This window comes from Delphinapterus leucas, chromosome 15 (assembly GCF_059928025.1).
Source record: "Delphinapterus leucas isolate spDelLeu-1000000601 "Yukka" chromosome 15, BTC_Dleu_Yukka2, whole genome shotgun sequence".
NCBI lineage: Eukaryota > Metazoa > Chordata > Mammalia > Artiodactyla > Monodontidae > Delphinapterus > Delphinapterus leucas.
The window spans coordinates 73,477,312-73,505,184 of NC_143143.1; the positions used below are offsets into that span (position 1 = coordinate 73,477,312).

General features: G+C 53.3%; 2 protein-coding genes across 9 annotated transcripts; one reads left to right on the forward strand and one right to left on the reverse strand.

Moving 5' to 3' along the window:
- Nucleotides 1-155: 155 nt before the first annotated feature.
- On the reverse strand, nucleotides 156-19,925 carry MATN4 (matrilin 4). 4 transcript variants are annotated; one of them, XM_022592943.2, is made up of 11 exons: nucleotides 16,439-19,925; nucleotides 13,646-13,759; nucleotides 12,331-12,900; nucleotides 11,475-11,597; nucleotides 9,537-9,659; nucleotides 9,325-9,447; nucleotides 9,109-9,231; nucleotides 7,140-7,553; nucleotides 6,887-7,039; nucleotides 4,764-4,871; nucleotides 156-4,684 (listed from the first exon to the last, which is right to left on the reverse strand). In XM_022592943.2, the coding sequence occupies exons 1-11, from the start codon at nucleotides 16,698-16,700 to the stop codon at nucleotides 4,626-4,628; spliced, it is 2,172 nt and encodes a 723-aa protein (XP_022448651.2). In that variant the 5' UTR covers nucleotides 16,701-19,925; the 3' UTR covers nucleotides 156-4,625. The 4 variants fall into 4 exon arrangements, 3 of the variants coding, with proteins under 3 accessions (XP_022448651.2, XP_089753079.1, XP_089753078.1); XR_016387928.1 differs by lacking the exons at nucleotides 156-4,684; nucleotides 4,764-4,871 and adding exons at nucleotides 4,962-5,399; nucleotides 5,514-5,631 and having other exon boundaries at nucleotides 16,439-19,924; XM_089896953.1 differs by lacking the exons at nucleotides 156-4,684; nucleotides 4,764-4,871 and adding an exon at nucleotides 4,962-5,204 and having other exon boundaries at nucleotides 16,439-19,924.
- RBPJL (recombination signal binding protein for immunoglobulin kappa J region like) lies at nucleotides 17,818-27,849 on the forward strand. 5 transcript variants are annotated; one of them, XM_089896955.1, is made up of 9 exons: nucleotides 17,818-19,169; nucleotides 19,316-19,454; nucleotides 19,724-19,898; nucleotides 22,110-22,247; nucleotides 22,662-22,771; nucleotides 23,026-23,178; nucleotides 23,927-24,318; nucleotides 24,429-24,705; nucleotides 26,644-27,849. In XM_089896955.1, the coding sequence occupies exons 1-8, from the start codon at nucleotides 19,087-19,089 to the stop codon at nucleotides 24,700-24,702; spliced, it is 1,464 nt and encodes a 487-aa protein (XP_089753081.1). In that variant the 5' UTR covers nucleotides 17,818-19,086; the 3' UTR covers nucleotides 24,703-24,705; nucleotides 26,644-27,849. The 5 variants fall into 5 exon arrangements, with proteins under 5 accessions (XP_089753081.1, XP_089753082.1, XP_089753085.1 ...); XM_089896956.1 differs by having other exon boundaries at nucleotides 24,429-24,701; XM_089896957.1 differs by having other exon boundaries at nucleotides 17,830-17,908; nucleotides 19,099-19,169; nucleotides 24,429-27,849.
- Nucleotides 27,850-27,873: the final 24 nt, after the last annotated feature.

Below are 27,873 nucleotides of genomic sequence, written 5' to 3' on the forward strand. Positions count from 1 at the left end.
TCCGTTCTGAGAGTGCGTTCCTAAGTCCAATTTGTTCGTAAGTCCAACAAAGTTAGCCTAGGTACCCAATTAACACGATCGGTTGTATAGTACTGTACTGTAATAGGTTTATAATACTTTTCACACAAATAATACATAAAAAACAAACACAGAAATAAAGAAAACATTTTTAATCTTACAGTCCAGTACCTTGAAAAGTACAGTCGTACGGTACAACAGCTGGCATACAGAGGCTGGCATCGAGTGAACAGGCAAGAAGAGTTACTGACTGGAGGAGGGAGAGGAGGTGGGAGATGGTAGAGCTGAAGGATCATCAGCAAGAGGAGACGGAGGGCAAGCTGCCATTTCACTCACGCCTGACGTTGATGGCTTAGGTTCTGCTTCCTTGCTGGATTCAATTCTATCTCCCCCCTTGAAAAAGTGATCCAGTGATGTCTGGGTGATAGCTCGTTTTTTCTCTTCATAGATGACACGGTAGCACTGGATCGCATTCTGAATGGCTGTGTAACCTTCGTGTACCATTCTACGTTCGGGTCCTGTGACTCAAAAACTAACAGTGCCGGGCTTCCCTGGTGGCTCAGTGGTTAAGAATCCGCCTGTCCCCAGTGCAGGGGCACGGGTTCAAGCCCTGGTCCAGGAAGACCCCACATGCCGCAGAGCAACTAAGCCCGTGCGCCACAACTACTGAGCCTGTGCTGTAGAGCCCACAAGCCACAGCTACTGAGCCCATGTGCCACAACTACTGAAGCCCGTGTGTCTAGAGCCCGTGCTCTGCAACAAGAGAAGCCACCACAATGAGAAGCCCGCGTACCACCATGAAGAGTAGCCCTTGCTCGCCGCAACTGGAGAAAGCCAGGGCACAGCAACAAAGACCCAACGCAGCCAAAAATAAACAAGTAAATTTATAAAACAAACAAAAAAACCAACAAAAAACTAACAATGCCTCCTCAAATAAAGGAAATTCCCTTGCCGCTTCCTGTGTTGTGAACCTCTGGGGTTCTTCAGTTACTTCTTCTTCCTCTTGTCGCTCCACTCTCTCAATTATTTTCACTTTTGTTTCCGTCATTATCACTTGGCACTTCTTAGCAGTACCAGCTACAACACTGCTGCTTTTACGCTTGCTTCCGGACATCCTGGGCTACTGCACAGCACTGTACAATAAAGTTCACAAAAGCACAACCACTTGTACGGGATGCATGCATGGACAATGTACGCCAGACACGTGAACTAACTTACGTGATTGGACATGTGAACACACGTTCGCATCTTTGAAAGTTCACAACTTGAAGGGTTTATATGTAGGGACTTACTGTACTGTCACTGCACTGTCTTGAATGACTTCCCAACTGTCCCTGAACCTTTGCCTTGTTCCCTCAAGACTCACAGTCCAAGGAGAAAGAATCGAGTTTATGAAACCCCAGCTGTTCATTTTTGTTTTTTACATTTTGTACATGCTATGTACCAAGCGGAGTTCTAAGAATATAAAATGGATTATCTCATTCAATCCTCACAAAAACCCAGTGGCATAGGGAATACTATCATCTCCATTATACAGATGAGAAAACTGGGTCTCCTTTGACAGAAGCACAGAGAAATTCAGAAACTTGCCTAAGGTCACACAGCTCATGGCAGAGCTGGGATTCGGATAGGCAGTCTGGCTCCCATGTCTGTGCTCTTAACAGCTGCACTGTGCCCTCATGCCCACATTCTAGCTTCCAAAGAGTGGATAAAGGAGTTCTGCCTCCTGCAGCCTCCCCAAAAGAGAATCAGGAAATGGACAAGGGAACCAGCCCTTGTCAACACCTACACATAGTTAGTAAATAGCAGGGCTGGTCTTCCAATCCAGGAGTGTGTGGTCACTGCCTAGGAAATGAAGCAGCTTCTAGGCTGGGGTGGTAGGGTCCGCCAGAGTCGGGGGAGGGGTGTGAAGGGGGAGGAGGGTCTTTCGGAGAAGGGCAGGCCTGGCTCAGCACAAGTGCCAGCCCCCAAGGCCTGTAAGGGCTCTGGGACCCAACTCCAAATCAGAGCTCCAGGCGCCATCCAGTGGCTACTGTGGAGATTACAGGAGAAGAGCAGGCGAGAAAAGAAACCCCACAGAAGACAGTCCTGGCCAGCTCCAGGCAGGAGGCCTCACCTTTGCCTCAGTGCCACCTCCATCGTTGAAGTCCCTGTTACAGTCAGACCCCCGGTTCTCTCACTGTGATCTTGGGCAGACAACTCTGCCCTCTAGGCCTGGTTTCCCGGCCGCAAAACAAAGGGGTTGGACGGGCACTTTTCCTCATCTGACCCTCAGGTCCAGGTGAGACCTCAATCATCCTGTCATCCTGTAGGTTAAGGTTTGGCTGGAAGTCACCTCCTCTGTGATTTCTCCCTCCTTACCCGCCCTTTGCTCCATCCCTTCACCTGAAGGGTCCTCTTTCTGTTATAGTCAGGTGGACTTTACCCCCTCCAGCCCTGGGCTCCCCCAGCTCCCTCCTCGCCATGGCCAGTGAGGGGCCAGGCATATGCGTGCTTAGCAGTGCCTGCTCTGGGCTCTGTCCTCCTGGCTTCAAGCCCTGTGTGGTAGGCAGAATAATGCACACACACACACACACACACACCCAAAGATGTCCACATCTTAATCTCTGGAACCTGTGAATATGTTACCTTACATGGCAAAGAGCGTTTGCAGATGTGATGAAGAGCTTGAGATGGAGAGATTATCATGGATTATCTGGGTCAGCCCAGTATAATCACAAGGGTTCTTATGCAACAGAGACAGGAAGGTCAGAGTCAGAGAAGGCGGTATGATGCCCGAAGCAGAGGTTGAGGTGATGAGAGGAATTCGGGTAGTCTCTAGAAGCTGGAAAGGGCAAGGAAACAATTGTTTCCAGAAGGAATGCAGCCTTGCCAGCCCCTTTGAGACTGCTAACCTCAAAAACTATTTGTGTGTTTTTTAAGCCACTAAATTTGTGGTGATGTTACAGCAGCCACAGGAAATGAAAACACACGGGTTCAGCTTCTTTTTTTTTTAATCATTTTTATTTGTTTTATTTATTTGTTTATTTATGGCTGCGTTGGGTCTTTGTTGCTGCGCGAGCGGCGAGCGGGGGCTACTCTTAATTGTGGTGCACGGGCTTCTCGTTGCAGTGGCTTGTCTTGTTGCGGAGCACAGGCTCTAGGCGCACGGGCTTCAGCAGTTGTGGCACACGGGCTCATCAGTTGTGGCTCATGGCTCTAGAGCACAGGCTCACTAGTTGTGGCGCACGGGCTTAGTTGCTCCGCGGCACGTGGGATTTTCCCAGACCAGGGCTCGAACCCGTGTCCCCTGCATTGGCAGGCGGATTCCTAACCATTGCGCTACCAGGGAAGCCCTGGTTCATCTTCTTACTTGTCATGTGACTCTGGGAAACGTAACCTCTCTTTGAGTCAGTTTCCTTGTCTGTAAAAGGGAATGATAAAGGCAATAATTCCTACCTCACAAGGTTGTGAGGATAAAATGAAAATACCTGCAAATCACTTTGAATAATGCCCAAGACTAAACATGTTAGCTATTAATAGTAAAAGCTGCCATCTGAGAGCCTAATACGTAGTACCAGGCACAAGGTCAGATGCCTTAGAATAATTTCCTCCATTCTCACCATCACCCTTGGGCATAACGATTTCAATCCCCATTTTACACATAAGGAAACAAACCCAGAGTAATTTGCCCATAACCACTCTAGGACTGGAAGCATTTTCATCTCTGCACTTTGGGAAATTGTACCGGTTTGTGCTCTTTACCTAAAGAGGGTTCGTTTTTATTTTGTTTTTTTGGAGGTAAAACACAGGCTGGGAAGGCTACTCTGGGCCAGAGGTCCTGGCTGACACCCCCTCCTTTTCCTATCTAGGGCAGGGAGATAAAATCCAGGCGAAACTCACCTATCCTCCCCGCTCCCGTCCCTTTAGGGGATTCGATTACTGCCTCCCGCTTCTCGCCAACACCTCCGCCCCCGTCCCGCCCAGTTCGAACAGTTTTTGAGCCAGACTCGGGGACACCAGGAGATAGGCACGGCCAGAGAGCGAGGTGTCCGATCCGCTGGGGGATGGAGGGGCGCAGACTTGCCCAGACCCCCAGGGTACCCGTGGAGCCCCCTCCCTTCCCGCAGCCCGCATAAGGAGCCATCTGTTCTCAGCTGAATAAACAAGCGGGGGGAAGCAGCCCCCGGTCCCCTGCCCCCCGGCCCGACCCCCGCACAATGCGCCTTTCTCCGAGGAGACGCCGCCCGGGCGCCGCCGGAGCGCGCTCCGTCTGGCCTCCCCTCCGCCTGGCGGCACAGCAAGACACGCACACCGACCCCGTGGAAACCAGATTTTTTGTTCTTTTTTTTTTTTTTGTAAGAAAAAGAAAACAAAAAAAGAAATCCTACAAAGAACTGAGCGCAGCACGCGTCCCCCACATCCCCTCCCACGATCCCCCGCAGTCCGGCTTCTGGTCCAGGCGAGGCCAGCTCGAGCGCAGCGCTGGGAGCCCGCCAGCGCCTCCTCCCCGACAGCCCAAGCCTGGGGGACCCAGCTTCTGCCCGGCCCCAGCGCCCGGAAGGCGCACGAGGGGGCCCAGTCCGCGGGGCCGCCCCCCTTGCCCGGGTCCGGGCCACCCGCGGCCCTCACTTCTGGGTGGCCAGTTGGTTCTCCACATCCTCCAGGCGCGCCGTCAGCTGGGCCAGTGAGCGGTTAAGGAAGCCGCTGGGGCTCGCGGGGGTCCCTTCTCCCCTCCAGCCCGCGCCCCTGGACCCAAAGGATATGGTTCTGCGACAGACTCTCGAGCGCCCCCAGCGTGCGGCCCTGGAACTCCACAAGACTTTCGCACTCGCAGGGGCTCCGAAGCTCTGTCCCCGCGCTGATGCCCTCCTCTGGCAGCCGGGCACAGAGAGTGGGGGAGTGAGAAGCTGGAGGAGGACCAACCGGCCCTGGCTGAGGCTCTCCGATATCCCTCCACCCGGCCTGGCTGAGTGTTCGGGTTTGGGATTCGGACAGACCTGGGATGAGTACCAGCTAGGTAGCTGTGAGATATTGGAAAACCCCCTCAACCTTTCTAAGCCTTAGTTTCCTTACCTGTAAAAATGGATACAATGAGAATACCTTTTCGTCCGGCGGTGCTCAGCATTCAGTGATTTTCGTGTGTGTATGTGTGTACACATCTTAGAAGGTTTCTCAAACCTTGATGCTCATTGGAATCACCAGACCTTGTTAAAATATAGATTCTTGTTCTTAACAGGGAAGGGGCTGAGACACTGCATCTCTAATAAACTCCCAAGTGATGCTGCTGCTGCTGGTCTGTGGACCACACTTTGAGTAGCAAGAGTCCACAGCAGCACTGTCCAAATGAAACTTTATGTAGTGAAGGAAATGTTCTGTATCTGCCTTGTCCAGTGTGGTAGCTACAAGACACAGGTGGTTATTCAACACTTGAAATGTGGCTAGTGCACCTGAGGAACTAAATTATTTAATTTAATGTAATTTAATTTAAATGGGCGTATGTAGCTAGTGGCTACCTTATTGGAGGGTGCAGATCTAGAGCATTTCCTGACGCAAGGAAACACTTTATAGGGTATTTCAACTAGGCCAATTGTTCTCCAGGTGTGGTCCCTGAACCGGCAGCATCAGCAACGCCTAGGAAGTTATTAGAAATGCAAATGATCAGATTCCACCCCAGGCCTACTGAGTCAGAAACTCTGGGGTTGGAGCCAACAATTTGTGTTTTAACAAACCTTCCAGGTGAGTCCGATGCACACCAATGTCTAAGAACCACTGATCCAGGGGACTTCCCTGGTGGTCCAGTGGTTAAGAATCCCCCTTCCAACGCAGGGGACATGGGGTTAGATCCCTGGTGGTCCAGTGGTTAAGAATCCCCCTTCCAACGCAGGGGACATGGGGTTAGATCCCTGGTGGGGGAACTAAGATCCCACATGTCACAGGGCAGGGGGTGGAATAAGCCCGTGTGCCACAACTACAGAGCCTGTGCACTGCAACAAAAGATCCCACGAGCCCCACGCAGCCAAAAATAAAAAATAAAATAAATAAATATTTTTTTAAAAGACCCACTGATCCAAGTCTATTTCCTCATACATTTCAACATCTCTGAAATCCAAATAGTTGCCTTACAATTAAATTTGGCATCCTTTTTTTCTTAGCAGTATAGAAAATAACGAATCTCACAAGGGATGGCATCTTAGATTCACTGAATTCTGTAAACGTGTGCCGTTTTTAATATTACAGAACAATGCCTGGCACTTGGCCTTCAATACAGAGTTGCTGTTATGATTTAAAAGTTATATCTTAGTCTGTATGTCATGTTTATCAATGGTATTGATAACAGTTCCAGAAAGGCTCCTAACTTTGCAGATGGGGAAATCAAGGATATAAATATATATTAAATATATATACTTAATACACATCTTTGTGTACCTGGAACACACCCAGTCCTGCCACTTTGCCAGGTCTGTAAAGTTGAATTCCAACAAGGTAAAGGGCTTATGATGTGGCTCCCCTCACCAATGCTGAGTTGGGCGTGCCTTTGAAAAAATTTCCCCCAAATTATTCTGAACGCCCACTAATTTGGGGAACAGGTGGTTTAGTCCAGGGCTTCTTACACTTTAACATAATGCTAATCCCCCGAGGGTCTCGTCAAAGTGGAAAACTGTATTCGGTAGGTCTGGAGAGCGCTGGAAATGCTGTAGTTTTAACAAACCACTAGGTGACAGCCCTGCCGCCGGTCCCCGGACCACACTTTGAGTAAAGAGGCTCGGTCCAGCGAGCCCATCCCCTGGCTGTCACTCAACGAAGGGGGCGGGAACGAATAGGACCGGGAGATCTCGGAGGGTAGGCAGTGAGAGAAGGGGAGGGGTCCCGAGACCGATGTGCTCACCCGGGCAGATGCTGCCTTTGAGGTTCTCCAGCAGGTGCGTCATGGTGCTGAAGTCGGGGGAGTAGGACACGTGCAGCTCCGCTGGCTCCGAGGCGATCTCTCGCAGCTCGTCCTCCACCGCCTTGCCTACGCCCACGGCGTACATGACGATGCCTGTAGCGTCGAGGGACTCAGGGGGCACCCTAGGCCTCAGGAAAGCCGCCTCCCCGCATCCAACCCAACCTCAGGCCAGCGCGGCCCGCGCCAAGCCCACCTTCCTCCTTGGCGCGCGCCGCCCACACCGAAACGTCATCCTGGGAGCGGCCGTCGGTGAAGACCAGGCCCACGCGGGGCACGTTGAGCGCCCGGGGCCGCGCGCCCTGCGCCTCTGAAAAGCTGTGCTCCACCATGTGGCGCAGCGCAAGCCCGGTCATGGTGCCGCGCTCCATATACTCCACAGCCAGGACCGCCTGCTTCACCTCGGCCGCCGTGCCGTAGCGGCCCAGTGGGAACTCGGTGCGCACGCGGCTGGAGAACTGCACCAGCCCCACGCGCGTGCCTTCTGGGGACACGTCCAGGAAGTCCACGATCTGGTTCACGAAGCGCTTCACCAGCTCGAAGTTCTGCGGACGCACGCTCTTGGAGCCATCGACGAGCAGAACCAGGTCCACGTGGCCTTCCTGGCACCCTACACCCACCAGAGCAGAAGAGCTGGGATTAAGGGATCAGATCCTTGGCTGGCAGCAGCCACCTGCTCATTCATTCACTCGCAAACATTTATTATATAACAGATACTATGTGTGAAGTCCTCCCTATGCCAGGCACTGTGCTAACTAATAATAATTATTATTATCATCAGTGGCATCATTATAATCTTTGCCATTTATTAAGCGCTTACCACAAGCCTGCTAAAAGCATCTTTTTAATCACCATCATCACAGTAGCTACCATTTATTGATCATCTACTATGTATCAGACAGAATTCTAAACTTTACCACTACTAACAATAATTAATAAAAACAGAAACATTACTATTTGACAGCTTACCATGTACCAGGCACTGGGCTAGGTGCTTTATATATTTTTTCTCAATTCTCCCAATAACCTTGGGTATTATCCCCATTTTCTAAGAATCTGAGATTCTGAAGGATAAAGTCATTTGTTTGCTCTGGATTCCACCACTAGTAGTGGCTGAGCCAGGATTTGAAGCCAGGCCTGTCGGACCCCAAAACCCAAGCTCCTAATCACTCTACAAGATCGCCTCCCCTGTTCTGAGACAGGGACCTTGCTAGGCCCTGAAGGAGGTTTGCCAATAAATGAAACATAATCCTGACCCATAGGATATCAGGAGAGAGCAGAGCAGTGAGGCATGCCATTTGCTACCATCAAGGAAAGTGCTTGAATAGAGGGGCTTGCAGGGAGCAAGGTAGGGGTAATTCATTCTTCCTGGAGTTAGTGAGGAAGGCTGCATGGAGGTGGTGACACGTGATTTGATCTTCAGGGATGAGTAGGAGTTCTCCAAGGCATGAAGGGACATTCTAGATGTTGGGGGCAATGTGTGTGGAGGCATGGAAGCTGGGAGCCCTGGACACGTTTGGGAATGGGCAGGCCGGTATGGCTCAAATGTTCGAGTTTGTCAGGAGACAGGCTGATGGGGTTGGCTCAAGCTAGATTATAATGACCTAAGGCGGTGGTTTCAAAAATTTGACCACAACCCACAGTAAAAAAAATAATAATTAATAATAATGATGTAACAATACATCATGATGCACTTATACTCACATATAATTAAAATTAAGTTTCGTGAAACAATACTTACTCTTTCTACATCCACGCAGTAAACTCTATTTTCTCTCTCTCTTTTTAAAAAAAGTTTCTAGTTTTTAACCCACTAATTTGATTTTGTTATCCACTGTGGTTACACCCGCCATTTGAAAACCTCAGGGGTAAGGCATTTGATCTTTATTTTGTAAGCACTGGTGAGCCACAGAAGGCTTTCGAGCAAGGGAGAAATGTGATCAAATATGTATTTTTGAAGTTAGCCTTGGCAGCAGGGTAGAAGATTGAGGGGAAAGACATGGAGGCGGGGCATGGCACACCCTCCAACTCGGCCACCACCAGCGCACACACACACACTCATACCACATTCTTGGGCCACAGCAAGGACAGGACAGAGTCAAGGATACTCAGAACGTGGGCAGTGGGTCAGAGGCAGACAGAACCCCCTCCCACCCATAACTCACGGCTGCAGCTCTTGCCATCTGCCTGGAGCTGCCACCGCTCAGGGCACAGGCAGCGGTAGGAGAAGCCCTCACTCACGCACTGGAACTCGCACCCATGGTCTACGCCATTGCAAAGGTCCTGGGCTTAAAGGAGAGACAAGACAGAACGAGTCAGGGTGGACTCCACCAGCTAAGATCCCTCGTCGCTCTGCACAAATGCAGGAGACCCCTCCTCACCCTGACAGCTCCTGCCGTCGGGCAGCAAGTTGTAGCCCCCTCTGCAGCGGCACCGTGGCCCACCAAACGTGCTAACACACTCATGCTGGCAGCTGTGGTTCCCAAAGCTGCAGTGGTCAACGGCTGGTGGGAAGGAAGAGACAGCAAGATGTCACTTCTGACCGGAGCCATCAGAGACCTTGGTCCAGGTGCTAATTGGGGGGTTCGCTCACCCCTGCAGCTCCTCTGGTCCTGCTGGAGTACAAAGCCAGCTCGGCAGCGACAGAAATAGAAGCCCGGGGAGCTGACGCAGTGATGCTCACAGCCATGGGTCCCTTCAGTGCACAGGTCGAGGGCTGAGGAAGAGGTGAGGTCAGGCTATGCCCTGGGGCTGCCCTTGTCAGACCTGACAGCACAACCACCTGGGGAGCTTTTTAAAAATACCTATGCCTGGACCCCAACCCCCCAAAATCCTGACTTAATACGTCTGGGGTGGTACCCAGCCTTCTGTAATTCCTCCAAGCAAAGGCCCCCTTCCTACTGAGCCAAGCGGCCCTCCCAATTCAAGCTCCAGATGTATCCCAGTGGGCCCATGACTGAGCCAGGCATAAGAATGGGAATCCACAGTTGTAGAAGACAGGACCCCTGCCCTCAAAATGTTCACTAACTCACAGAGGAGGACCAGAGTTAGTGAGGCTCTGCCACTTTACCTGTCTGAGCCTCTATTTCCCCATCTGCAAAATGGGGATATAATGGAAGAGAACAGTTGTTATTTACAACTGCCTTCTGAGGAGGGTGAACTATTGCCCCGCTGAGTATCTTCATGGTTTCGATGTGCAAATATGGCCTAGAGCTGAGCTGGGGAATAGGGGCTGGAGAGAGGTGAGATGCCCTGCATAAAAGTGTGAGAATGTGGGGTTCCTAGAAAAGAGATGGGGAGTGGAGAGAGGAAAAAAAGGACAAGAGAGATAGTGTGGAGATGATTTACTGTGGGTTGAGTTTGCCAATGGAAAATCCCCTATAGAGGGGTGACTGAGGACTTTCGGGATCAAGGGTGCCTAATATTCAATTATAAATAATGGGTGTTTCTTTTTCTGTGTGTATATTTGACTTCACTTAGATGTAAGTCACACCTCTGTCCACCCCCCATCTTTAGTAAAATAGATGTATGCACGACTTAACATATACATGCCCTTGTGTGCACAAGTGTGTCAACCAAGGAAGAGGCTGATTTACATCCACAGGACAAGAACAGCGTGTGTGGATTGAGAAACTGCGCAAGGACCCATAAATTGAATTCAGCAGAAGCTCAGAGCTAGAGGTGACCACAGAATGTAAGCACTTGGGGAATTCCTGGAGATCTTGGGAAGGGTTTTGAATGTTCACAGCTCATCAAATGGGCCTTCACGCCAGCCTTTTCTAAGCCCCAGAAACAAGAAGACCCCAGCTGACATCTGGGTTATTGGAAACACAGGACCTCTTTTTCCAGAATGTGGTGAGCTTGAGAGATGATGCATGTAACGCTCCTAGCTTAATGTCTGATGCTAACCTGGCATACAGTAAATGGCAGCTGCCGTTATGATCAAAGGATTGGACATATATACACAGGGGGAAAAATCCTAACTGTATAAGCAAGGCATTGTGTGTCATAGCTTTTCAGAAAGCAAAAATGAAGAACCAGGCCTTGAGAGATCTGCAGCTGCAAAGAGGAGTGGCAAGAGCAGCCCAGGTGAGCAGCCCGGAAAGAACTGAGATGCAGAAGCAGGAATGAGCAGCGTATATGGGGGTGGGGAATGTAGGAAATGTATGGAGACCCCAACTCTGTCAAGTAACAGAAACAGTAAGGATATGCCTGTGAAATTACACAAGTTTGGGAGCTGTTTTGAAGCCAGGTAGGAGATGAGCCTGAAAGAGGGGGGAGACAAGGCTATAGAAAATACACTTAACTGTATTAGCTGTATGACCTCTGTGAGGTCAAGATTTCTAGCCCTGGTCCCACCAAGGACTTACATGACCCCAAGCGACACCTTCCCTTTCCTAGACTTGTAAAGTGAGGGAGCTGGACTTTGACCTCCAAAGGTCCTTCCAGACTCATTGTACTGATGCTAGGCCAATGGGGAGCCACAGAAGGCTCAGGAGCAGTGAGACTGGAGGGTGGGGGTAGCTCTCACCCAAACAGCTCTTGTCATCTGCTGCTAGCCGGTAGCCGGGGTTGCAGGCACAGTGGAACGTGCCGGGGGAGCTGACACATTGGTGCTGGCAGCCGTGTCCCCCCTCAGCACACAGGTCCTTTCCTGAGGACATACAAGAGTAGAATCAGCAGGGGACAGATGGGGAGAACCCTCCAAGAAGAGAGAGCTGAATGCGGTCAGAGCAGACCCCATGCTCAAGGATGTCTTTAGATGGAATATGACTTGGTTGAGAGGGGCCAATACAGGTGGAAGGTCTTAGGGAAAGTATAGGTCCTCAGTGGCCCCTGTGAATAGGCTCGGAAGACAGGAGCACGGGGCCAGAGGTGTCAGTGGGATAAGGGAGGACTACACGGTGTAAAGTAGAGGAAGAAGAGAGATGCTAAATCAAGGTAAGCGGCATTAACTCAAGGTGTGACGAGAACAGATCTTGCAGCATTATGGGAGGAGCTAAAACGAGAGGGGGAGGGGTCATCCCCAAGTGGGCGGGGCTTGACGCCCGAGTGGGCGATGGCTCTCTGCCTTGAGGGGTGATGCTTCTTGTGTAGAGAGGCGGTTTTGGAGTTAGACATTAAGCCTGTGGTAAACCACAACAGCTCATCAAGGTACGCGGGCACGCTATACGTTGCTCCTTGTGGGCGAAGCCTTGAGCAAAAATGGGCAGAGCTGGAATTCCACACAACCCGCGGTAGGCCAGGGCAACTCCACGGCCTGTTGGGAGGGGCTAAAGATGGCGTGGGCGGGGCCAGCCGGGAGGGGGATAGGATTCACTGTGGTGGGAATGAGAATCGGAACGGTTGGAGAGTTCGGGTCTCGCTCCAGCGCTCCCCTCACTCACGACACAGCCGGCGCTGGAACTGAAGGCCAAATTCCTGGATACGGTCGAAGGACTCGACGAGGAAGACGTGCTCGTCCAGCGGGGGGGACGCCATGGCGCGCAGGGAGGCCACGTCAGCGCGCTGAACCCCCACGGCGTAGATCTCGATGCCGCGGGCGCGCGCCTGCGCCGCCACTTCGGCCACGCGATCCTGGGGCCGCCCGTCCGTCACGATTACAGCGACGCGCGGCACGCGCGCCTCCGGCGGGCGCGCGCCCTCGGCCACACTGAAGGCCACGTTCATGGCGTACTGGATTGCCAGCCCGGTCATGGTGCCCTGCGCCAGTGGCACTAGAGTGCGGATGGCGCGCTCCATATCCTCGCGGCGTGAGAAGGTTCCGAGCGGGAAGACGCTCTGCACTTGACTTGAATACTGGATCACGCCGACGCGCGTGGCGTTGGGCCCCACGTCCAAGCTGCGGAGGAGGCTCACCAGGAACTGCCGCATCGTCTGGAACTCGAAGGGGCGCACACTGCGCGAGCTGTCAATCACGAACACCAAATCCAGGGGCCCAGTACGGCACCTGGGACCTGCGAGGAGATCAGGGAGGACTTTCCTAGGTTAGCCAAGCCTCACCTCCCGGGAGAACCCCACAGAAACCCAGGGCGGAATGGTGCTCTCACGGTGTAACAGCGCCCAGCACAGTCTTAACCTAGCAAATGCAGGTTAGCTCCATCCACTCACGCAGCATTTGAGGAGGGCCTGGACTGGGAGACTGCACCAAATCTCTATCCTACAGCTCTGAGGGCTATACTGAGGAGGTGTTATCCACTTGGGAGGAGGGCGAGGGGACGTCGCAAACTCAAATGCCTACAGGAGTTAGGCAGGCAATATAAATAAATATAAATAAATGAGTGAATGGGATGGGTTAGGACGGAGGACCCAGAGAGCCTCTATAGCTCATAAAGTGGGCAGCTCCAGACAAATGTTGCCTTGCAGCCGTGAGATCTGCCAACCCCATGTTGGCAGATCTTGGATCTTTTCAAGAGAAGCCCGAAATTAGGGTTTTTATGTGAAATCTCCTGATTTTTTTCAATTAACTTAAAAAAATTAAACACCAACTGGACAGTTCTTCATGAGGCCAACTTGGGTACCTCCAAGCCACATCCTACAGATGGGAAAACTGAGGCCCAGAGAGTTGAAGCTGTGAACTCGAACCCAAGCCCTATGGTTCCAAAGCTCTTGTTTTGCTCTCCCCAGCAGGCAGTTGGCTGCAGATGGAGAACCTGCTTTTGCTCCCCTCCCCCTGCTTCTGAGGGCTGGGCTCTGGCTCACCTGCGAACTGGAGCTGGGTTTCCCAGGGCTGGAGAAGGAGCAGGAACATGGGCAGCTGCGAGCATAGACGCCCCCTCATCGCCCTCGGGGAACAGAGAACAGGGGTATCAGAGCCTGAAGGGAGGAAGGAAAATAGCAAAGCAGTAGAATTTGCAGAGTTCTTATTCTAGGTGATGGGCATTTTGAGGGGAAGGAGGGTCATGGGTTTATTTTACTAATCTCTCTAGTTTTGTGTATGTTGAAATTTTTCGTAATAAAAAAATTTCATCACGGTGAGATTGCTGGAAACACAAGGAATTCTGCTTTGCAGAACTGCAGAATAGTAAATACATAGAAAGTAGATTAAAAAGATACAGAATTTAGGGCTTCCCTGGTGGCACAGTGGTTGAGAATCTGCCTGCCGATGCAGGGGACACGGGTTCGAGCCCTGGTCTGGGAGGATCCCACATGCCGCGGAGCAACTGGGCCCGTGAGCCACAACTACTGAGCCTGCGCGCCTGGAGCCTGTGCTCCGCAACGAGAGGCCGGGACAGTGAGAGGCCCGCGCACCGCGATGAAGAGTGGCCCCTGCTCTCCACAACTGGAGAAAGCCCTCGCGCAGAAATGAAGACCCAACACATACAAAAAAAAAAAAAAAAATACAGAATTTAAAAAGGAAAAGCCTTGGACTTCCCTGGTGGTCCAGTGGGTAAGACTCCAAGCTCCCAATTCAGGGGGCCTGGGTCTGATCCCTTGTCAGGGAACTAGATCCTGAATGCCACAACTAAGACCCGGTACAGCTAAATATATAAATAAATATTAAAAATAAAATAAAATAAAAAGGAAAAGCCTTTCCTTAATGCCAGCCACGATGTTAAACGTTTTTCATGCATCGTGGCATTCATTGAACCCTCTCGACAATTCTATGGGTCTAAGGCTGTTGTTGTCCCCATTGCACAGATGAGGAAACAGGCTCAGAAAACTTCAGCGCTAGTACCCAAAGTCGCGCGGCAAGAAAGTGGCTGCACCAGGATATAATCCTACGCCTGCGGGGTTCCGAGAACCAGCCCGCGTGAACCTTTGCAGAGGGAAACGACTCCCCACCGCACCCCCTCCTCTCTGCACACAAGGCGCCTCTGTGTGACTGTCCTCCCGCCCACCCCCCCAACCCACCCCACAGCCAAACAGGCACCGCCCCAATGCAGGCCTGCATCGCGTTGGCCTAAATCCTCCATGCAAATGAAGTCGCGACTTGGCGCCGCCCCTTCCCGCCAGCTCTCAGGAGAGGCCGCCAGGGGGCGCCTTCGCGCGTCTGGCTGTGTTGGCTAGGTGGCCGTGGGAAGCCCACATCTGCCCAGCAGGTGCCCCTGCCCAAAGCAAATAGGGGGCTGGGAGCCCCAGGGCCTTGGAGATAAGGCCCGGGCAGAATATATCCGGCGCTAGGGCCAAAGATCAGAAGTGCGCAGGGTTCCGGGGACAGTGGCATTGGACGGGCCCCGGACGCGAGCCGGCCCGGGCCTCGGAGCGCAGCCATGGACCCTGTGGGGGCAGGTGAGCGCTCACTCTCCCGCGGCCCTTGGCGACGCCCCTTGAGAGTCATGAAGGACTCCCATTATACAGATGGGAAAAGTGAGGCCCAAGAAGGTGTCCCGCCGAGCTGCAAAGGAACCTAGGACTCCTGGCTTCCCTTCTCCCTTCTGAGCTGTCTGGCAACCTGGCCCCTAGGCGTCACCTCTTTTTCTTCCATTCGCTCCCTGGGGTCCCTACCCCCCTCCCACCCCCGCACCCCCTGCTGAAGCTGTGTTAGCCATTTTTCTGTTTCTGTTTCTTGGCAGAGGGGGCCAGCTGACCCTAATCCAACCGCAGCCCCGCCCCCTCCCCAATTCCGTGAATGGTCCTATTCTGAGCAAGGTCGGGTGCCTGGAGGGAGCGACAGGCGCCCTTCCCATCCTGGATCCTCACCGTCTTAGCCTTTCAGGCCTGGTAGAGGAACAAAAATCCCTCTGGCAGGACCCATCGTGGGAGGGTGACTAAGCCAGATGTGCCAGCTGGAGGTGGGAGGGTGTGGAATGCCTTCTCCAGCTTGGGCCACAGTCTAGGCAGGCGAGCACCCTTGCGGAGTATGAGGGTAAAGGCACAGGGGCCTTCGCTGCCTCCCATCCGTTCCTACCTGCAGAAGCCAGAGCCCCCAAACCTTGATTAAGTTTCCCCTTATCTTGCTCTTGGCCTGAGCCAACATCTCGCCTGGCACCCCACCTCCACCCAATCCTAGAAAGTCGAAATAGTCCTTGCCTCAAAGTTCATCACCTTTCCAACCCCTCATTCTACAGAGGAAGAAAGCAGGACCAGAGAGGGTAATGTCTTGCCTAGGTCACACAGCAACGTGGCAAGGTGACAAAGCTGACACTAGAACCCGGAGCGCCTCTGAGGCGGTTAATCGTAGCTTTAAGAAGAAATGCCCTTAGGGTGGGGAAAGTGGACTCTTGAGGGAGGAGAGGTCTGCGAATAATTCCTCAAGAGTTGGCTGAATAATAAACACTTTGAGGACTTTCCGGGGAGCGGCGGGGGGCGGGGGGAGCCGGGGGAGGAGGTTCCTGGAGGGAGGAGGTCAGGGAAAAAGTCCCCCCCTCTCCATTTTGGCGGCCGTGCTGGTGGGGCCTCAATTTGTAAAGGACCCTACATAGGTGGGGAAGGGCACAGCAGGTCGGACGGGGGCATCGTAGGCGGTGCAGCCGCGCTTAAATATGGTCGCCTGGTCTGGCTGGATGCCTGCTCCCCGCAGACCCCTCAGCGCACCCAGGCCCTCTGACTCACCTAAGCCTGCCGGACAGCTCGGAGGCGCGGCCGCAGAGCGGAGCCGACGGGCGGAGCCTCCCGGGCAGTTGGACCAGGTAACGGCGCAGGAAGCGTGCCCGAGGTGCGGATGGCCAGGCAGCTGGAGCGAGCGGAGGCGGCGGCCGCATTTAACCCGGGGGCTGGCGGGTGGGGAGGGGAACGCGGGCCGCGACCCCTCCCACTGGTAGGGAGCGACTCCCCTTCCTCCGAGGGCTGGGGCGGGGCCAGCGCGGCGCCCCATGCTCCCGCCACCCCTGGAGCCGCAGACGCCAGCTGCGGGGCCGGAATCGGGCTACGGTTGGAGGCTGGGCGGCTACGCTCTCCGCAGCTGGAATGCGTTGGAAGCCTCCGAGGCCCTTCCCCGGGGAGAGCCCCAAGGGGCGGAGCGGGGCCTGGCTCGGCCGCCGGCTGCTTGGCTCCGCTTCCGAGGGCGCGGCCCGGCTCTTATCCCCCGCCGTCCCCTCCAGGGGTGGGGAGAGGGTCCCGCACTCTGATCCTGCGAAGAGGGTAGCCTCAGGGTTCATTGCTCTTCCCAGGCCCCACCTGGTAGTCCCTCAAATTCCGCCATCACCGACGCCTTTCCACGGTCTCTGCAATTACTTAGGTCTTGGGCCCATCACCCTCACCCATCAAAACTCCCAGGCGGAGACGCCACCAGGCCCCTAGGCTCTAACTGGCCCACTCCACAGGGCCGATGGAGGCCCTGTAATCAGGAGAAGGAAAGCTAAGACAGCAACAGGCACCTTCTCTTGGGAGAAAGGGGGCTGAGAGTGTTGCTTTAACCTGGAAAAGACGAAAATATTCCCCCAGGATCCTGGGCACACAGTTTGGGGGCCCGTCCATTTTCCCAGGCATCCGCAGGTAGGCAAGAGAGCACTCTGGTCCAGGGGTCCAGCAAAGCTCCCCCCCATCAAGACTGCACCGGGGTGGGTCCCCCTAGGGTGCAGGGAAGCCAGGCGCCCTCACAAACTCTGCCTCCATCACAAGACTGGCACAAGCGGGGCCTTTGTGGCTCTGGGGCCTCTCCCAGTGCTCCAGGCTGCAATGGGAGTGGAGCCAGACCTGCAGAATGGCGCCTGGGTGGTCCCGGGTGGGCTCCAGGCAGACCTCAGTGAGCACCACGCAACCCAAATATTTAGCCCACAGCTTGCACCCAAGTCCCCTCCCTTGCCTAAGGCTTCTTCTCTTTGACCCCGAGGGGGCAGACCTAGAACGGTCCCTTCCTCCCATTCATTGCATTCCACCTGCCCCCTTTGGGCGCGCTATGCCACCTCGCCCCTTGACGCTCCCTGCTGCGGGCGGCCGCTCTGTCCCCACTCCCAGGTCATCCCCAGAGCCCGCCGCGGTCCTGAGGGAAGGTGTGCGCCAGTGCCTACAGCAACAGTGCGAGCAGACGGTGCGGATCCTGCACGCCAAGGTGGCCCAGAAATCATATGGAAATGAGAAGCGGTAGGTCCCTCAGTGGCCCTCCAAGTTCCCTGCGACCCGACCTTCTGCCCTGTGTGCCCCTCCCTTTTTAGTGTCTTTTAGAACCTGGAGAGGACTCAGCGCTCAGCTATTGGCCAATCAGGGGCCTTTTCCTTCAACCACCATCAGCCCTGACTTCGGTTTATAGCAGAACCTCCCTGTGAATCTCTAGTCCCCATTCACTCCCTCATTCACCCATTCATTCATTCTTTCATTCCACAACTACCTACTGAGTGCTTATCATGTGTCAGGCTCTCTGGCACTGCTGGGCACCGGGCATACAGTTGAACAAGACAGCTATGGTCCCTGCACTCCTGGCATCTTCACTGTCGTGTGGGAGAGACAGACAATAAACTCCTCACAAATCGGTAAACAAGAGGCTTCCAGATTGTGGTGAGAGCTAGAAGGGAAATAGAACCAGGAAAGGTGATAGAAACTGAGGAGTGGGGATGTACTTTAGCTAGCAAGGTCAAGGTGGTAGAAAGACCCTTTAAGGAGGTGACATCTGAACTAAGACTTGAATGTGAAAATGGAGCCAGACATGAGAAGATCACGGGGAAGCGGGTTCCAATTAGAAGGAACAGAAAACACAAAGACCTTGACACAGTACTAGCTTGGCCTGTTCCAGGACAAAAGAAGTCAGAGTGGCTGGGATTAGAGAAAGAGGTGGGCATTGCAGGAAGTAAAGTTGGAGAGGCAAGCAGGGGCTGGATCATGTGAGGACTTTGAATTTAAACCACTGGAGGATTTTAAGAAGATGAGTAACATAGTCTAAAAGAATTTTTTTAAAAACACATTCTGGCTGCTGTGTGAAAAACAGGTTGAAGCGGGTAGGAGTGGAAGCAGAGAGACCAGTTGGAAGGCTGATGCCAGAGGTCCAGGCAAAAAGCCATGGCAGTAGGGACTAAGGTGGAGGTGGTGAGAAGTCAGTGGATTCTGGATATGTTTTAAAGGGAGTGGATAGGACTTACGGATGGATTGAATGAGGAATGTGAAAGAAAGAAAGATTCGGGTGTTCATGGGGTTCACAGTCATGAAGAAGCCTGGGGAGAGCGGTGAGAAAGATGGGGGGGGAATCAAGGATTCTGTCTGGTCTTTGCTACCTTTGAGACGCCTACAGGACAGTCAAGTGGAGATGGATACACGAGTCCAGCGCTTACATGTCTCCGCAGGTTCTTCTGCCCCCCGCCCTGTGTCTACCTCGCAGGTCCCGGATGGAGGGTGAAGCCAGTGCAGGGCCAAGGTGAGGGCGGACTCCAGGGATGCCGGGCGCCACCCTCTGTAAGGGGACCCTCAGTAGGGCTCGGGAGCGGGACGGTTCTCAGTCGCAGTCTCAACGCGCCCTCTGGCGGCGAGAACTAAGCTTGCCTGACACTTGAGTCCTTCCAGAGCCCGCTCGCGTCCCTTTCCAGCCCACCAGGCAGGGGAGACCGGGCCCATCGTCTGCGGTTACATGGGACTGGACGGCGCGTCCGGCAGCGCTGCCGAGACGCAGAAGTTGAATTTCGAAGAGCAGCCGGACTCCAGGGTGAGAGCGCATGGGAAGAGGGTTCGATTCTTGCTCCCATCCTTGCCTCTCTCTTTGGTGCAGGGGGGCTCCTTTACTCCCCTGCAGAAGCCAAAAGATAGGTGAGGATGCCGAGAGACCGGGGTTCTGCCTTGAGGGTGAGCCCAAGAGCTTGGACGTGCAGCTTCATGTCACGTCCGACGGGGCGGACGTCAGATAACTGGGGAAAGTCAGTTCATCCAGGGACTGAGGGCTGGGTTGAGACGACCCCATCTCCGCCAACCCTGTAGGAATTCGGTTGCGCCAAGACCCTGTACATCTCGGACGCAGACAAGAGGAAGCACTTCCGGCTGGTGCTGCGGCTAGTGCTCCGAGGGGGGCGAGAGCTGGGCACTTTCCACAGCCGCCTCATCAAGGTCATCTCCAAGCCCTCGCAGAAGAAGCAGTCGCTGAAAAACACCGACCGTGAGCGGGGTGGAGCTTGGCCGCTGGGCGGGGCGGGGAGGTGCCCCTGGTCTGGAAGCTGCTAGGTTTGGGAGGGGGGAGGGGGAGATGCCTGGATTGTAGGGGTGGGGTCAGAGTGGGAGAGGTGGAGTTTGAGCCGGAAGGGGGCGGGGTCTGGGTAAGTAGGTGTGGCTTAGGTCGGGGAATGGGAAAAGTTGGAGAGGCAAGAGCAGAGGGAAGGGAACAGAGGCCGACTTGAGGTTGGGGGGTCCCCAAAATGGCCGGCAGGTGCTGAGCCAAAGACAGATTAAAAGTGATAATGAGGGCTTCCGTGGTGGCGCAGTGGTTGAGAGTCCGCCTGCCGATGCAGGGGACACGGGTTCGTGCCCCGGTCCGGGAAGATCCCACATGCCGCGGAGCGGCTGGGCCCGTGAGCCATGGCCGCTGGGCCTGCGCGTCCGGAGCCTGTGCTCCGCAACGGGAGAGGCCGCAACAGTGAGAGGCCCGCGTACTGCAAAAAAAAAAAAAAAAAAGTGATAATGAAAGGGCAGGGGAAATTCAGTTAAAAATATTTATCCAGTGCCTGATGTATATGCAAGTATCTGTTCTGGAGGAATGGACAGTCTAGCAGAGGAGAGAGACACACACAGCTGATCAGTTTGAGATAAGTACTGCCCTGGATGCCAAGTGACAAATCCCAGGGCTGATGGTTTTGAAAATACGAGGAAACAAAGCCTGAATGACAATGACAACATCACTGCTACCCTCGCTGGAAGACGGAAGGGAGGAGTAGGGGACGGGGGACTTTCTTGGCAGGTATATACATACATCACCCTGTTTGATGCTTATCCTTGTAAGGTGAGTCGTCCATGAGGAAAATGAGGTTTGGAACATTCATGCATTCATTTAAGAAATATCTGGGCCTGGGACTTCCCTGACGGTCCAGTGGTTAAAACTCAGCGCTTCCACTGCAGGGCACGCGGGTACAATCCCTGGTCAGGGAACTAAGATCCCACATGCCATGCAGCATGGCCAGAAAAGAAAGGAAGAAAGAAAGAAAGAGAGAGAGAGAGGGAGGGAGGGAGGAAGGAAGGAAGGAAGGAGGAAAAGAAATATTTGGGCCTGTCACCTTCAGATGACTTGCCTAAGTTTTCCCAGCTAGAAAATGGCCCACCCAGGGTTTGAACTTGAGTCAATGTGACTGTGAAGCCCAGCTCCCACCCCTCCACCTTACTGTCTGTTAAAAACCTTGAAGAATGTCTCAGATCCAGGCAGTGCTCTGGCTGGCCCTTGGTGTCAGGAAAGGGCCAGGGAGGGGTAAAGTGGTACAGTGTGATGGTTTCGAGCGCAGATTCTGAAGCCGGGCGGCCTGGGTTTCAATCCTGGCTCTGCCACTGGCTAGCTGTGTGATCTAGAGGGAGTTGTTCTCTTGAGTAGAGATAATATTATCTGCCTCTGAGGGTTGTTAAGAGAAGCAAAAGAGCTAACACATTTTAAGCATTTAAAACAGTACCTGAAACACAATAAGCGTTAGCTAGCATCATTATGCAATGGACAGGAACTTGGGTTAAGTATACATTGCGCACCAACAGTATGCCTAGCACTGTGAGGGGAGAGAGGGAGATGACCCAGTGCTTTCTCCCCAGGTGGTCAAAATCCAATTAGAAAACAAAGTGGCTGCTCTGAGCCTGTGTTAAAAGGCTGGACGAGATCAATGTCAAGCCCTAGAAATGTACTGCTGTTTCACACCACGCAGCCTTTGCTTATGCAGCCCCCTGAGCAACTCCTACCTACTTCATGCTTCCCAGCTGAGAGTATAACCTCCTCCAGGAAGCCCTCCTTAACCCAGCCAGCCCTCACTATATCATATGGAAATTTTATATTTATTCCCTGTCTCCTCTCTGAGACTGTGAACTCCTCTAGAGCAAAACTGGGTCTAATTCACCCTTTGGCACCCAGTACCCAGCACAGTGCCATACCAAGTAGGCACTTAGTAACTACTTGATAAAATTCTGTTTATTGAACTGAAGGATGCCCAGGCAGCAAAAAGAACCAGACAAAGGTACAGAAGCAGGATTACAGCAGGTGCTAGATAAATAGCGGTGACATATGAATGCTCAGTGTGTCTGGGAATTTGAGCCAGACTGGCTCAGGGGACAGAGGATGGGAACTTACCTGGCAAGTCCAAGGGACCAAGCCAGGCAGGGGCACTGATTCCACCTCCCCTCACAGTGTGCATATCCTCGGGCTCAAAGGTCTCCCTCTTCAACCGCCTGCGCTCCCAGACGGTCTCCACGCGCTACCTCTCTGTGGAGGATGGGGACTTCGTGGCCAGTGCACGCCAGTGGGCTGCCTTCACTCTCCACCTGGGTAATCCCACCAGCAGGCCTGGGGCTGGGCACTTCACATGCATTCCCTTTTTAAATCTTCACAACTCCTCAAGGAAAGTAAAATTTGCCCCATGGAACAGAGGCTCAGAAACACAAAAAGACTTGCCAAAGGTCCCAGTGAGTTGGTGACTGATCCAAGCTATTCAGACTCCAGTGTCCAGCCCCTTCCCTCAACTCAGCCCCCACCCCAGGGGGCAGACATTCGCAAGGATGACCACAAATGACATCTCCAGGCTGAGAATCTTCAGCCTTAGCTGCCTTCCTGTGTGCCAACCTTGCCCATAAGACCCATGTGCAATGTGAGGTGGAGCTAGAGGCAAGAAGGGTGGGATTTGCGGCAGAAGCTTGGAACCCCTGAAACCCTCCTTCCTTCCCTCCGTCTTTTTACTCCCAGCTGATGAACACTGTTCCCAGGGAGACTTCCCGCCTCGAGAGGGCTATGTCCACTACGGCTCCCTGGTGCAGCTGATCTGCACAGTCACGGGCATCACGCTACCTCCAATGGTATGGGAAGGAAGGGCACAGCTGGAGGGGTCCCCCCAGATCCACACAGAAGGTGTGACCCACAAGTGCAGTGCTGGAGAGTGAGAACCCAAAGCATGATGACACCGATCCTCACTTGGGATACTCAGTGCTTTGTGGGCTGGCGTGGGGGGAATATGCCAGTGTCCTGCCTGGCTATCGAAGAAAGAGAGAAGGGAAGCCTGTGGGCACCCAGGCAACTTGCTGCCACGCTTCCTCCCACCCTTTTGCTGTAGATCATCCGCAAAGTAACTAAACAGTGTGCGCTCCTCGACGTGGATGAGCCCATCTCCCAGCTGCACAAGTGTGCATTCCAGTTCCCAGGTGGTCCTCCAGGAGGGGGTGGCACCTACTTATGTCTCGCCACAGAGAAGGTGGTGCAGTTTCAGGTGAGAAGCAGAGAATATCAGCACCAAGGCGTCCCAGAAAGTCAGAATGCAGAGAACGTAGAACGTAAGGTCACCATCAGCATCACGGCTGCTACTTACTGAGCAATACTGCCTCCCGTGGAACGTTAGAATCGTAGACTATCGGGACAGAATCAGAGAATGTAGACAAAATAGTGATAATGGTGTTGAGCAATACTCCTTCCCAAAGGATATTAAAGTCATAGAATGTTGTGATGTAAACTTGTAGAATGTAAATTAAAATAATAATAAGTAATAGTATTGAGTATTATTGAGCAAAGACTATTAGAATCATAGAATGTTAAGACAGAATTGTGGAAAATTACTATTATTATCATAGTAATAATATATTACTATAAATATAAATAAACTATTATATTATCATAAGAGAGAAAACCATAACATGTAGAAAATAACATTATTATTGAGCAATAATCCCTCCCAAAGAATTTTTAAATTTTGGAATGTTAGGGCACAGAACTGCACAATGTTTAAAAACATGGAATTCTAGAATTCTAAGAAAATACACCTTTAGAAACCAGCTAGTCCAGCGAGCTGATTTAACTCTAAAGAGAGAACTTAAGCGTTTTGTCCAAGCTCACACGGCAGGTAAACCGCAGAGCCGAGGACCCGAACGCTAGGAACGCGGAAGCCTCTGCACTGCGCTGGGTGGACACGCTGACAGCCACCATCCGCGGCTTCTGCCCCATCCCCTCGGATCTCCCCCCAGGCCTCCCCCTGCCCCAAGGAGGCGAACAAGGCGGTGCTCAACGACAGCTCTTGCTGGACCATCATCGGCACCGAGTCAGTGGAATTCTCCTTCAGCACCAGCCTGGCGTGTACCCGGGAGCCTGTCACTCCGGTGCCCCTCATCAGCACCCTCGAGGTGAATCGGGCGCTGGGGGTCGCTGGCGGGCGTGGATACCGACTGCGCTGGAGGGTGGGAGTGCAGGTGAGGGAGGGCTGCGGGCTCTCGGCCACCGCTTCTCCTACACCCCCTGGTCTCACCCTCCCCCAGCTGAGTGGCGGGGGCGATGTGGCAACACTGGAGCTCCACGGTGAAAACCTCCACGCGGGGCTCAAGGTTTGGTTCGGGGAAGTGGAGGCCGAAACCATGTACAGGTATGAGGAGGGGGGACTCCCATGTGTCCCAGGGAACGAAGCAGGTTAGGGGTGGGGGGATGCATGTCATCACTATCACTGCAGCCCTGACCTCGATGCCCCACCCCCAGGAGCCCGCGGTCCCTAGTGTGCGTGGTACCAGACATAGCCGCCTTCGGCAGCGACTGGCGCTGGCTGCGCACACCCATCACAGTGCCCGTGAGCCTCGTGCGTGCCGACGGCCTCTTCTACCCCAGCGCCTTCTCCTTCACCTACACCCCGGAGTACAGCGTGCGGTCCGGGCCTCCGGGTGCCTCTGCGCCCGCCGCTGATGCTGATGCGCTCCTGGAGAGCATCCATCACGAATTTACACGCACCAACTTCCACCTCTTCATCCAGACGTAGTAGGTGCGGCCTGGACGCTGGGCCTGATCCCCGGCCGGTTTTCTGGGTCCTGGGCCCTGCCCTCTGCCCCTGTGCTGCGGAATTGAAGGTTGCAGCCCGAGCAGCAGAAGCCTCTCGCCCTAGAAACCCGTCCCTGTGGGTCTAACACGGGTCACTCACTCATCCTTTTCCAGCTAGGAAGACACGACCAGAGTGACGCTCCTTTTGTGTCCAGTCAGGAGTGTGGCTTTCCCTGTCTTTGTTTCTGGTTCACTCTCTAAATCAATCACACACTCTCCCTCCCTCAGTAACTTTGTAAATCTCTCTTATTTGTGCATCCCTATCCCTCCATCTTTGTCTTTCTCCATCTCTCTATGTGTCTTGCATACAGTTCCACACACTCTGAAAAGTGTGTGAAATTCCAAGCCTGGAGCATTTCCCCTCCCGGCAGCTGTGTCTCCCCTAGAAGAGGAAATCCATAGTTTCACATATCCGGGCAAGGGGCAGTGGGCTCCTGAGGCATGGCCGGCTTGCCCTGATGTACCAGGTCTTACGTGGAACACTGGATCCCACTCAGAGCACTGAGTCCCTTCTGGAGCGTGGGGCCCCGCCCTGGAGCACTGGGTTTCAGCCTGCGATACAAAGCCCTAACCCTCCTTATTCTTCCTATGGCTGGAGCCAGGCACAGTACCCATGCGGGCTGTTTGGTCTCTGGTCCACAACTTTGGTGGCTGGTTAGGTCCCTGGTGTGGTGGTCAGGTCTTGCCATCTAAACTGTCTACCCAGGCATTTCTCTCACAGGCCCAGTAAAATGCAGTCCTGAGGGTCAGAGATTGCTCTGCTGTCCTATCCAAGGCAGAGTCTTATCTGTATGACCCACCTCCACACAGAGGGAGGTGCCCCAGTGTACTTCGCCCCCCATACACACAGAGGAAAGGACCACACGTGCGATGGAGAAGATAGCTTACATTTGTGACCCTTTCTGGAGGAGGAATGGGGGTTCAGAAGCAGCCAGCGTCCCTGAGTCCCTGTCCCTGCCCTGGGGACCACCTGTTGCCTCTGGGGATAAGTTACCCTACTAACGATCCCTCCACCTCAAGCAAAGTTGCACCCCAGGCCCAGGGGCAACCACAGGACACAAAACAAAACTTTCCGAAGACAACTCCAGGCAGAACTCCTGGGATCGACTGGGCGATAAGCCAGCCAAGAAAGTAGCTTCTTTGCTTGGAGCCCAGGGACCAAATCAAAATTCATCCCTGCGCAGCCTTCCCACCCTCTGCCAAGTCCACGCTCTACAGGGAGGGTCCTGGCTCGGGCTTTTGGAACAATGAGGCAGATCTCAGAGGTGCCAGCTACTTGTACCAGCCCCTGGGGGTGCTGAATGGGGAGAACTGGTCTGAAATGTGGGTTGAGAGCTCTCACCCCTCTGGGTCTTCCTTTGAACTCTAAGTTCATTTCCTGTGACACTCTTCCCCTAGAACATGGAAACCCCCGTGAAAAAGAAGAAGCTGACATTTCCCAAGGGGGCGAAATGGGCTTTGCTCTTAGGCTCCCCAAAGTCTTGGCTAAGTTCTGTCCTCTACCATCAGCAAGCCGAAACCCACAATGATGGGAAAAGAGAAGCTTGTTCAAAGCCTGGCATGGCCCCTGAGAGTGGATCCTGGCTGAGGAACGCAGAGAGCAAATTGATAGGAAATGTCCTCGACATGAGTGCCTGCCCGAGGAGAGTTTGAGCTCACTGCCCCGTGAAGATGTTGAAGCAGGAAGCCACTTGTAAAGAGGCTAAGAGGAGTTTCATAGCACATCACACGGGGAGTTAGGGCTCAAGGGCCTTTCCAGCCCTGCCCTCAAGAACTTCTTCTACCACTCCACAAGGCAGGAGTCCTAGAAGCCAAGGACCTAGGTTGACCTGAAAGCCCAGGCCCAGCCATGCAGCTCTGTCTTTTTTTGCACTCCCCTCAGGGCACCCCAGGACCCTTGGTTCCACCTACGCACCCACCTGAAAGTCTGTGGCCTCAGGGCTCCAACCCTGGCCTGTCTTCTGAGTTCCAGCTGCTGGACTGTCCTTGGACGTCTTTCCTGCCGCGAGACTGAATCCATCTAACATCAAACGCCCCTCTCTCTCCCCTTCCCTTTGGTAGAATAGGTTTCTTCCTCTACTCCACTGCTGCCCTGTTCTCCAAACTCAGCTCACAGAGTAACTTCTTCAAGATTTCCACAAGGCAAGACTGGCTACATAGTTTGTAGGACCCAGGGCAAAATGAAAATATATGGCCCCTTGTTCAAAAATTATTAAGAATTTCAAGACCGCGATAGCAGAGCATGAAATCAAGGCAGGGCCCTGCTAAGCACAGAACCTTGTGTGACTTTCAAGGTCACAAGCCCACGAAGCTGGCCCTGGCCCCAGGCTTTCCACCTCTTTTTCCCATAGAATCCCACTGGGACCATATAATGCCCACCTTGGATCAAAGGGCTTTATATATGTGTCAATTGTCCCCTCTAGACTGTGACCTTCATATGGAAAGGAGCTCATTCTGGTGTGTCTTAGGAGGTGCATTACAACGCCTTGAACAGAGTCGGCACTTAATAAATACCAAATTGCTTGGCATTGCGTTGGCAGGTATTTGGATTTTCCAAGTGCAAAGTGAAACCAGCAGATGGCACTGTTCTCCTCTCAAGAATTGAGTTTGTTTTGTTTTGTTTCGTTTTGTTGCGGTACGCGGGCCTCTCACTGTTGTGGCCTCTCCCGTTGCGGAGCGCAGGCTCAGCGGCCATGGCTCGCGGGACCAGCCTGTCCGCGGCATGTGGGATCTTCCCGGACCGGGGCACGAACCGCCATCCTCTGCATCGGCAGGCGGACTCTCAACCACGGCGCCACCAGGGAAGCCCAAGAATTGAGTTTTCATTTATAGCTGGAAGAACTGTTGGGGTCCTTAAAGATAATCTTAACTCTTCCATGCTCTCAGGATCAGAACCCCACAGGGTTGAGAGTCATTACTGTGGTCCATATTTCCTCATTTTACACATGGGGAAACTGAGGCTCTGAGAGAGAAAGTCCATGAAACTGAGAGCAGGTTGATGGCAAGCACTTGATTTGAATCCTATACTTTTAATGCTAAGTCTGGGGCTCTTGAGATTCTTTTAGTTTTCTACTTAATACTCTTAATTCCCTGCTACGTGTAGGTAGAATGT

Excerpts from the sequence above, each read along its gene's own strand:
- MATN4 (XM_022592943.2), bottom strand. The coding sequence starts at position 16,700 with ATGGGGCGCCGCGCTGGCCCCGCCCCAGCCCTCGGAGGAAGGGGAGTC. Across the intron at positions 9,232-9,324 it reads CGACGGCAGGAGCTGTCAGG|CCCAGGACCTTTGCAATGGC; the intron begins GTGAGGAGGGGT and ends CTCTCCTTTAAG. Across the intron at positions 4,685-4,763 it reads CGAGAGTCTGTCGCAGAACC|TGGCCCAGCTGACGGCGCGC; the intron begins ATATCCTTTGGG and ends TTAACCGCTCAC.
- RBPJL (XM_089896955.1), top strand. The coding sequence starts at position 19,087 with ATGTCTCCGCAGGTTCTTCTGCCCCCCGCCCTGTGTCTACCTCGCAGG. Across the intron at positions 22,772-23,025 it reads GCATCACGCTACCTCCAATG|ATCATCCGCAAAGTAACTAA; the intron begins GTATGGGAAGGA and ends CTTTTGCTGTAG. Across the intron at positions 24,319-24,428 it reads GAGGCCGAAACCATGTACAG|GAGCCCGCGGTCCCTAGTGT; the intron begins GTATGAGGAGGG and ends CCCCACCCCCAG.